At 36.4% G+C, this 10,291-nt stretch overlaps 2 protein-coding genes across 7 annotated transcripts; one reads left to right on the top strand and one right to left on the bottom strand.

The window, feature by feature from the left end:
* Positions 1–1,202: 1,202 nt before the first annotated feature.
* On the top strand, positions 1,203–6,190 carry LOC144569368 (RING/FYVE/PHD zinc finger superfamily protein). 3 transcript variants are annotated; one of them, XM_078319679.1, is made up of 8 exons: positions 1,203–1,248; positions 2,508–2,604; positions 3,020–3,891; positions 4,271–4,334; positions 4,697–4,806; positions 5,236–5,326; positions 5,540–5,587; positions 5,994–6,190. In XM_078319679.1, exons 3-8 carry the CDS (start codon positions 3,059–3,061, stop codon positions 6,030–6,032), a joined length of 1,185 nt encoding a protein of 394 aa, XP_078175805.1. In that variant the 5' UTR covers positions 1,203–1,248; positions 2,508–2,604; positions 3,020–3,058; the 3' UTR covers positions 6,033–6,190. The 3 variants fall into 3 exon arrangements, with proteins under 3 accessions (XP_078175805.1, XP_078175808.1, XP_078175806.1); XM_078319682.1 differs by lacking the exon at positions 1,203–1,248 and adding an exon at positions 1,811–1,997 and having other exon boundaries at positions 2,947–3,891; XM_078319680.1 differs by lacking the exon at positions 1,203–1,248 and having other exon boundaries at positions 2,512–2,604; positions 3,025–3,891.
* A 139-nt stretch (positions 6,191–6,329) lies between these two features.
* Positions 6,330–10,137, bottom strand: PRHA (pathogenesis related homeodomain protein A). Of its 4 annotated transcripts, none has more exons than XM_078319676.1 (10): positions 9,873–10,137; positions 9,274–9,602; positions 8,858–9,015; positions 8,618–8,730; positions 8,238–8,531; positions 7,934–8,137; positions 7,741–7,830; positions 7,520–7,570; positions 7,047–7,211; positions 6,330–6,849 (listed from the first exon to the last, which is right to left on the bottom strand). In XM_078319676.1, exons 2-10 carry the CDS (start codon positions 9,582–9,584, stop codon positions 6,748–6,750), a joined length of 1,488 nt encoding a protein of 495 aa, XP_078175802.1. In that variant the 5' UTR covers positions 9,585–9,602; positions 9,873–10,137; the 3' UTR covers positions 6,330–6,747. The 4 variants fall into 4 exon arrangements, with proteins under 4 accessions (XP_078175802.1, XP_078175803.1, XP_078175801.1 ...); XM_078319677.1 differs by having other exon boundaries at positions 9,987–10,129; XM_078319675.1 differs by lacking the exon at positions 9,873–10,137 and having other exon boundaries at positions 9,274–9,814.
* Between the last annotated feature and the right edge of the window lie 154 nt (positions 10,138–10,291).

The raw sequence follows: 10,291 nt of genomic DNA, 5'->3' as shown, positions 1-10,291 counted from the left end.
TTTTTCAATTTTTTTGCCGCTTGATTTGATACTAAAATAACTCGAAAATATAAAAAGTTTACATGTAAACGCATCACTCATAAAGTAAATTGGTTTGAACGGTTTGGATTCACAATTTGAATCCGATTTAATAGATTTTGGAGTTAATGTTATATAGACTAAAATGACACTGATATTATATTAGTCATACTGCAAACAACATAGGCACAAATGCTAATGAGCTTTTTTATTTTTTATTTTTAAATTTATATAACAGCAGTTTAATAAAACTCAGTGAGCTAATTTGTCATAAGCTAATTTATATAACAGCAGTTTAATAAAACTCGCGAGCTATCTCGAATTGACTTGTCGTAAGCTCAAACTGAGCTTTTAGATCAAAAGACCTAGGTCCATCGGTCCATCATGCTGTTCGAGTCAACATTAACAAGCCTAAGGACCAGCTCCGCCCAAGCCAGCTGGTCGACGGCCCTACATGAGTCATTCCTCAGCGACTAACCCTAATCCCGTTCTTTCTCCTTCTGTCTCCCACTTTACGCAAAACTATCCCATCAGTCCATCACCCTCTTTCTCTCTCCCACTCCGCGCACGCCGGCCTAATCTCTAAGGTTATCTCTCCATCTGATTCATCGCTCTGACTCGATCTGAACCGACGGTTCTCTATTGATCAGAACTGACGACAGCGACATACTCTCTCTTTCTCTTCCCCCTTCTGATCCTACAGATAGGTGAGCTTTAGGCGGTTCTGTACTTTTCAACTCTTAAGTGGGAAGGAGTTAGAGGAGGAAAGAAATACATAATCTTAGACAAGTTATCTTTTTTTTTTTTTTTCTGTTGAATTAGTGGGAATCTTTATGTATGCTTACCCTTACCTTTTCAATTTAAGTCTAATACGCGAATTTGTGAAGATCCAGTGACATTAGCAATAGAGTTTTGTGAAGGTCCATGTGCGAATTTGAGTTTAGGGGTGTGCTCCAGAAGGAGGGAGAACCCTTTCATTAAAGGGAAGGGAGGGGAAATCCGCTGATTTTCGGGCTGCCCATTGTCTTCACCTGCTCCCTGCTCCAGAAGAGGGGAAACGGAGAGGAAGAGGAAGGGAGAAATTACTGTTCGGAGGGGAGAAGAGAGGGCCTTGACGTTGATTTTCGGCCAAATCTGTCGCCCCCCCAATTGGGGTGTAGAGGGGTTTCTTCTTCCTTCCGTCCCTTCCCCTTCCTCTACTGGCATCGGTTCTGGAGCACGGCCTAGGAGGTAAGAGTTGGTTGACACTGATTTCTATTATTTTGTAGCTAAAATATGTTATGTTTTGTGTATTGGTAGTTATATAATTAATTGCACTACCATTTTGTAAACCGAATGTGTTATATGCTGAATGGATTTTATATTTGAATTTTGTTAATTGATATTTGTATCTTAAAATATATATGACTCAATATCAAACAAATATCCGTTCCGTATTCATATTTGAATCCGTATTCGGAGATTATCCGCTTCGTATCCGTATCCATTTAAGACGGATATGGTTTGAAATTTTGATATCTGTTTACTATCCGTATCCGTATTCGTATCCGCTTATTGAAAGACGGATACAGATTTGGTATTAGCATTAGCCGCTCCGAATCCGCTCCATTTACACCCCTAATGAGAACTCTATAAATGTGAAGTAACTTTTAATTAAAAGACAATAAATTGGACAAATTTGAGAGTTTTTAAATTTAGGAGTCTAAATATGACTTTATGAATTTTAAAAGGAAAATGCAAAATTTCAAGTTTTTGAAGGGTATACATAAAATTCGCCCAATCTTGAAATAGGAATGTTATTGCTAAAATAGAAGGTTTTCTTGATATTCCAAAATAAGTTTCTAAGTGTCTAACCTTCCTCAACTCTATATCTTATCATTATTTTATGCCTTTCCTTCCATTTCTCTTCTCTCCCTTTTTCTTCCTCTCCTAAGAATCCAAATGAAGACTTTTTGTACGGTTTAGTGGTAACAAACTAGGTACTTCTAAGATCTCTTTTGTAAGCATTTATTGGAGAAATCCTACTTTCGGGTCTTTTTGTTTTACGGGCCTTTTATTTATTGTTATCATGATGTTAATGATTCATTTAATACTTGATTTGATTGATGACCCTGCTCAATTGAATTATGGCATTATACATGATGGTCTGTAGCACCATATTTCTGTGGATTGGAGGCCACTTCAAGTCTAATAGGTTTTTACAATTAGCGCAGTGAATTGTCTAATTTAACTCTACCATGTTTGTATTTAATCTACAACAAGCTGTTTAGTTATGATCAGATGGCCATAATTTCTGAAAGCTATTTTGCTTTCTGCAACCCATATTTTATGATTAGTGTTAGAAATATAACCAGATTTAATTGAGACTTCGATGTATCTACTTTTGGGTTCATGATCCACCAAATGAAAACTTAAATTTCAAGGTTCCAATCTTAATTTGACAACCATTTTGTGAGGCTGGCTTTTAAATTTAACATTTACTTTGCTAGGATTTTTCGTTATTCACCTCGCAATAGCAGGGATAGACATCACAGAAGCCCCTCAACGCCCCGCTCCCTACCATCCATGTCGTATATACCAAGCTAGGTAATTTTTCATAGCTTTGCAAATCTAATTTTGATTTTATTTTGGTTAGTTTAACTTCTTCATGAAACATCCTCTTTTGGGCAATGCATTATTATTTACTTGTGAAGTGATTACAATAACAGTCGTTTGAACTTTGAAAATTTTGAATAAGATATGTTTATTTTCATTTGCAAATTTTGCTAAAGCAGCTCTTTAAGATTCCATTTTTCCCCCGTTTTTGTCGTCTTGTTCTAATTCGTGTTCTTGTTCTTCTTGTACTTATTCAGTGTGCAATGATATTTATCGTAATTCTACTTCTTTTTTTCCTATTCATCTCATTTCCATTGCTTCTTCTTAACCCAGACGATCTACAATATCACAAAGAGTGTATTTGTCAAGCGATAAGAGAATTATACTGACATTTCCAATTTATCAGCATAGGTGCGCGCAAGACCTTGCTGGCAAATCTGTAGGAATGATAATGACAGAGATGTCTTCATTCAAATCTCACCATGCAGAAGGACAAGAGTGTACTGACCTGCTATGTGATACAAATAGAAATCAGAATATATTTCAATACAATAAGGGTAATAGTGAGAATTTTACAGTGGTACCAAAAGAAAGCACACCAACTCAAAATGGTGATGGTTTTTTCTATAAAAGGAGAAGACTTTCAAGAGGTGGTGTTGACGTCTTAAAAGAAAAGGAGCCCCAAGACCAATCTTCTGATTTTGGACGAGGTTCAAACAAATGTTCAACTAGTACTTCATTAGCCAAAACCCTGAATACGGGAAACATACCCTCAAAATCATCAAAAAATGCCCCTGTTCAAAATATATCCCAGGGTATTCTGACCCATATTGCTTGTAAAAAGTTATGTTTATCAACACTAAAGGATCCTGCACTTCTTGGAGACCAAGGCCAGTACATTTCCTCACATACCTTTAACCAAAATGATGTCAACAGCAAGGCTTCTCTCCCGTGCAAAGCTTGTCAAAGATTAGAAGAATCTTCCAAGATGTTGATATGTGATTGTTGCGAAGCAGCATACCACCTATCCTGTTGCAGAACTGTTACGAGAATCCTAGGAGAAGATGAAGACTGGTTTGATTGGTATTGTCTGACTTGCTCCCTGAGCAAGCAGGCGATGCGATCGAGCTGGCAAGGTGAGACCGCAGGGGAGGGGAGAAGTATCTTGAACAACCCGATACAAGCCATGTTGGTTGACAAAAGGTCATATAGAACTGCTGTGCGTATCGGTGCACACTTTCAGGCAGATGTTCCTGACTGGGTGGGGCCCATTAACGAGTATGTGCTTTCTTCAATTAGTGTTCTTTTTTCACTTGTTGCTTGTTGTAGATGCATGCAAGTTACATGATTGTACTTGTTCTTGTGCATATTGTAAAAGAATTAGATCCCTTACTCAGCTTTTCAAGGAACCTCCTGCTGATCCCTTTCGCTCCCCAAAATCTCTAATTTCTGGTAGTAAATCAACTACTTGGCTGCTTAGACAATTGGAGGTTGATGGCGGCTTAGTTCTTGAAGATTTTATTTTCCTTCCCCCAGAAGATTTTAGGATTTTGGGAGAGCATTTGGGGGTACGGGGGTTAAGAGCGAGTTTATCTCTACTTGAGATTAATTGCAGTATTGATATTGCTAACTTTTCTTATATACTTATTAAATGTAGGGACTCAAGTGACTATTTTTCTAAACCTAAAGAATTGGATGTGACAGATGATTCTACTTCAAAAGTAAGCTTTGACTCTACGTTTTTAGTATCTAAGCCAGGTATAATGCACATTAAAAAAGGAAGCAATAAAAAGGGGGATCTCAAAATTTGAGCGGAACGATGCCAATTGCTAGCATCTGTAGATTGCCCTCTGAATCCAGCATTTTGTTCCTCTCTGTCATTTTTTTTTTTCTGAATCTATATTTTTGGATTGCCAGCATCCAACTTAGATTTCAAAATCGCCAACAAATAGACTCAAATATGACATTCTGATTTGTTCAAAGCTTAAATAAAAAAAATCTGGGGCCTTTTGAGGTGTTATCTGAGTAGTAAACCCATAGATTTCAAGTCAAAGTTGTAACCTTCTCAAATATTTTTTCTCAGTTATGGTGTAATAGGCCCAGAGCAAGGTCATATGGCAACTGGGTTCAATGCCAAGAGATTATACATGCAAGTGATAGTGATGAGGTCACAATTTGTGGCAAGTGGCGAAGGTAAAGTTTCTGGAGGCAGCAACAGACTTTTTATATTGTTATTCATTACATTATATTGTTGTGTTGGTATTGTGTTGAGAAAAGAGTGCTTATGTCAAGATTGCAAGCCCAAACTTTGTTTTACTATTACTGGATACATGCACCTGTTTACTGCATTTTACTGGTGTCTGCTTCAACTGAATTGTCACCATCCCTCTTCTACTGTTTGATTTTTACTTTTTCTTGGCTTGTTTGGTTTAACTGGTTTGACTGAATTGCCACCCACTGGTGGAACTGGACTCTGACAGTCAGGTCTGTTGTGGATCATCTGTCGTTAAACATCCTGAAACATGCTAGTCATTCAATTAGACATGTCTGTTTTTCATACCTTTATAACTTTATTTATTCTAGAAGTTGTGTGTTTCTAATGCTATGTTTTTGAAATTTCAGAGTACCATTTGAAGTCGTACAAACAGATGATTGGGACTGTTCTTGCCTTCTCCCCCATGATCCTTTTCATGCTGACTGTGCCGTTCCGCAGGTAATCTTCTTATTGGGGTATTGCCACCACAACCTAGCCCTCTCAAACATTGAGCTTTGACAATGACACCCCCCACTCGTGTATTCCGTTAAAAGTAACTATCCACTATCTTAGTACCAGTATTGTTCTTGGCAGGTCCATTGCCCAACTGCATGAATTTGTGTTCTTATAAACTTTTACCAATTGTTTTTACTTTTTTTTTTTTGGTTATAGGAAGCTGAAAATGAAGAAGTAATTAAGCAGTTGAAAGTGCTAGAAACAGTAAGTATAATGGTAAAAAAAACTACCTCTTTACTATTTACCGGTTTCATTGCTGTAATATTTTTGCGGACTATTACCAAATGTTTCAAACTTCTTTTGTTTCTTTATTGTGCATTTTGCCAAAAAGAATTTGAGTTCTACTGGTATAGTGGAACTGTTCTGGATCAGACCCCGTGCTTACCAAACTAGGAAATATGTGATCCTGTAATGTATCTGCAATGCACTCAGATATTCTAATTGTTTCCAATGATCAAAATTGTTTTCAATGTTTTGATTGGTGTAATGGAAAAGAAAAGGCATTTATGTAGTCTGAAGCTTATTTTATTCAATCATTTGTCTGGTGTTTTCTTAAGCTTCTAATTTTGTATCATAATTTTTACTTAATATTTGGATGTTTAATGTGCAGGCACGACAGTTGCTAGAAAATCACAGAAAGAAATCTTAGCCAATTGTAATTCAAAAGATTGGACATCGTGAAGACTAGGAGCACTTTGCAGTGCTACAATTTTGTAATGTTTGTTCCATTTTTGTATGAATCGCTGTACATGTAACAACTAACAAGTAGTCAAATGTAGGATCGATTTTTTTTTTACATTGGTACTTGCCGTTAATTTTTGTCAACATCTGTAACACTAGGCTGTAATTTGTAATTAGTTTGTCATGATGACAAGGTTAAACAACAAGTGGATGAAGAAATCTCATTTTTTGTTTTGTTTTGCAATGAAGAAATCTAATTTAAGCTTGGACGAAAACCATTCCAGTTTTCTTTGTATATTCAAACGAGAAAAATGAATCAGCAAGTATTGAAATCTAAGGCGGAGGGAGAAGAAAACAAAAGTAATATGTGAATGTCTGCAAAATTGCTTCACCTTTCATTTTCTTCTAACAATCTTTTATCCCTTTCTCCCGTCTCGTTGAAGCCACTATTCCTTTTCTTAAGAAATAAAAGAAAAAGAAAACAAAAAAAGACGTCAAGTCTGTGCCTTCTCCTTTAGTCGAGCAAAGGGCACATGCATAACATCTTGTACTTTAGGCGTGGTCTTTATTGTTGCACCACTGCTAATATCACCGTGCACCAGCAACAAAGTTTTCTGTAAATTGTAAACCCTGTCAAGTAGTATGCACATCTTCTTCACTAGATCCAGCCATAATTTCTAATGTTAAACGCCAGATCCTTTTGTGGAATCAAATATGTTTCCTGGGCTGCTATGCGAACTTGTTACACTCATTATGTCTCGTGAAGGGTGTTTCTGGATGTGGAACTTGATCCTATCAAAACATTTGTAAAAAAGCTCAGGTTAACATGTCAAATTCTGCAAATAATAAATAGCATCTACGCATGAAATAACTGACAAAAACAATTTTCCTATCGGACTTCCAAAATTATATTACAATGATCAACTCTTCAAAAACATACATTTCCTTTCCGACATACACAGAGAGAAGTAAACTATATAACCTTTACCTGAATAATTTTTTTTTTGGAGGTCCTATCTCTTTCAAGATTACAGCCTGATCTTTTTGATACATGAATTAGTTCTGACAAAGGAATGAAACAGGATGCATCCAGGAGCATAACCTCATCAGACTTTCTCTTCTGTTCCTCACGCACAGAAGCGGAAGCCTGAAAATAGACAACGAAAATAATTTCACAAGATGTAATACCATTAAGCCCCTTGAAAGTATCAAATTCTCATGTATAACCCAGGAACAAAATTTGCAGTCCTTTCTGATATATGGAAAATGTTACATATATAAAAACTCTAGTCATAAACCCAAATTTCTTTTGAAGTGCCCAAATTATCCTCGTTTTTATTCAGTTAGAAACATGCAGCAAGGGGGGTAAATTGTTGGCAGCATTTTTCAAGTAAATACAGGTAAACTAACCCTTTTTGCTTTTTTTTTATAACCTTTAAGAACATAATACACTACCTTTCGGAGTTTAAGAGCAGCATATCTTGCATTTTTAAACCACCGATCAACCTATACAATATTAAGAGAGTATATTAATCATAGCATAAAATGAAAAATAAATTATATCGTCTAGTAATTCATTTTCATTTTAACAGTTCAAATATTCAACGAGTAAAACAGAACAAAAGCTAAATATACATGCATGCATAATTGTTCTTGAGAAACATATATTTAGTTACCTTCTTTAGAGAAAGGCCAAGTTGCTTGGATAGGTTGTCCTTCACTGATCTTGAGGGAAGCTCGTTCCTAGCAAATGCTTGCTGGAGCTCCTTTTTTGTACAAAAAGCCCCCAAGTTAGTTTTTGTCAATGAGAACCCAAATGAAAAGATAACCTAACAAACCACACACACACTAACACAAAAGGTTATGCACCTTCACAGCTGACGGGGGGATCCTGGAATACTTTGACATATGCGCTGGTACATCATCATCCAATACTTTCTTTGCATCACTGGTAGAATTAACAACCAAGCATCCATCCTCATTTGCTTCTTTTCTACTCTTCTTTCTGCCATGTGGACCCCATTCTTCATCTCCGCTCTCATCTTCATTTTCTGCATCCTTTCCAAACATCTCCTACATTGTCATGCAACTTGTTTAGGGTTACAATTTATCTTAGCTAGCAAAATTATAAGAAATACCAAACATGCAAAAGCATAGAATCCATGAGACTAACATCGTGAAGCTTCATGTAATCAACATACTTTCTTTGCCTAGGGCGATGCATTATCTCACATTCACCGGCCTCCCCGAAATTAATTTTGTCACTGTGAGAATTACAAGTTGAGCTGTTTGACAAGTCAAACTTCTCGGAGTCAGTTTGTTCAGTCTCATTACCACTACTACAAGTAACCTCATTTAATTCAGGGTTGTAATCTTCATCTTCTGATTCATCAGATGGCCATTCTTTCTCATCTTTAAATTTTAGATCTTTACCCTCAGGGTTAGTGGCCTCTTCCTTGAATATATCCTGTCAGATTGGAAAAGAGAATTAAAGATATAAATGAAAAATTGATGCAGTGGTAATTCGTATGAGTTATCACTTATCAGTATTACCACATAGGAAGAATCAACAGAGAAGCTTGTGCAAAGATGTGCATTGGTAGCTTCTATAATAATTATCTTATTCTCATCATACTTGCACAGCCTTTTGTGATCAGCACCAGGCACTGAGTGAAGAAAATTTCAGAAAGGTTGTAATTGAATGCAACAAATCAATTACAGGGAAATCAATATAACCAAGTTTGCATTTCAAGGTAACAACATCTACGAGAAAACCTAGCAAAGTTTCTGTACCTTTTTCTGGAGACTCCAAACAATTCTGGTGAGAACCACATTGACAAGTTGAAATAAGCAAATCCAGCTCACGAATAATTTCACGAATACCAAGTTTGCATTTTATTATCTCCTTTTCAGCCCTTTCTAGCTCCTTTTCTGGTTTAATTTTCTCACGACTGATACAAACACAAAAAACACACAACTGTTAGTGAATTCCAACTAGCATTGTGAAATACCTTTACAAATTCATCCAGTGTGACAGAACTTTGGCCAGACCATACATACTGGTACCTAGCCATTACCAATACTACAAGGATTTAGTGGGATATTACGCCTGGCAATAAACTTGAGGTTCAAACCCTAAATTACCATAACAAAATTATACAGGCATTAAATTTTAGCATATGGGATAATTAATATGTAAAATACGGAACCTTTGGCCTTTCCACCCATCAGCATAGTAAGCTTCTAGAAGGTTTTTCTCCAATTTAATTCTAATAAGAAGGTATCTTGCTCTCCTTTGCAAACGAGTCACTTCATCAGACTTCCCTAGTTTTCTTTGAATTTTCTTTCTCCCACTTTTAACTATTTCATTTCTCTCTTTTTCATTTTTTCTCTTCACAGCTACCCTTTTCTTTGGGAAAGACTTCACAGGACTGTGTCGTTTGCATTGTGAAATTCCCATACTATTAAACTTTTTTCTCCTAGAGGAATAAACTATCAATTCCTTTCCAGATTGCTTCATTAGAAAATTTCAAAATACCTGCAAATCATAGGCATAGGTATATGTCAGGATGTTTATTGAATTTCAGCTATATTTCATCTTCATAGACAAAATTAAGGTCATAACCCCAACTACATAAGCGCATCTGTGTTTCTTCTAAATTCTTGCTTAAGGAGCATGGACAGTGATTAATCTTTAGTTCAGTTTGGAATTGTTCCAGCATTGCAACAAAAAAGGGTTTCAATTCGCCCAACAGGATAAGAATTTAAATTTTAAACTAAAGAGAGAACGATTTTAGAAAAGAAGAACCTGTTTGCAAGAAGTAATGTGTAATTTTACAACAGCGAGTTCTTGGTTGAATCAAACGAGGAAACCACGTTTGAACAAGAGAAGATGAGGGTAGCGAAGAAAGAGAGCTGTCACCGTTGGTCTATTACGACTTGTTCATGGAAATCTCTCTTGCAACAATCTATAAGCAAGGTTCGGGTTTGATCGCCGGTGGCAATAGAGTACCGTTTTCAGTTTTCTATTCTCCCCTTCTTCCTTTGCATCGTCCGATCGAAGGTACGGTTGGAAAACGGATCCTCTGAGGTAACTCAAATATTGAGTTTGGATCGGACCTTCCAATCAGAATATGAACTTAATAGAATTGGATCTGTTCAAAGGGCTTTGGACAGAATCATTCAAATCCGAGCCTTACCGTCTGATCTGTATTAATAATCGTGTCA

Source organism: Carex rostrata, chromosome 18 (assembly GCF_964058835.1).
Source record: "Carex rostrata chromosome 18, lpCarRost1.2, whole genome shotgun sequence".
NCBI lineage: Eukaryota > Viridiplantae > Streptophyta > Magnoliopsida > Poales > Cyperaceae > Carex > Carex rostrata.
The sequence above is the reverse complement of the archived record's forward strand: the minus strand, read 5'-3'. Positions and strand labels throughout refer to the sequence as shown.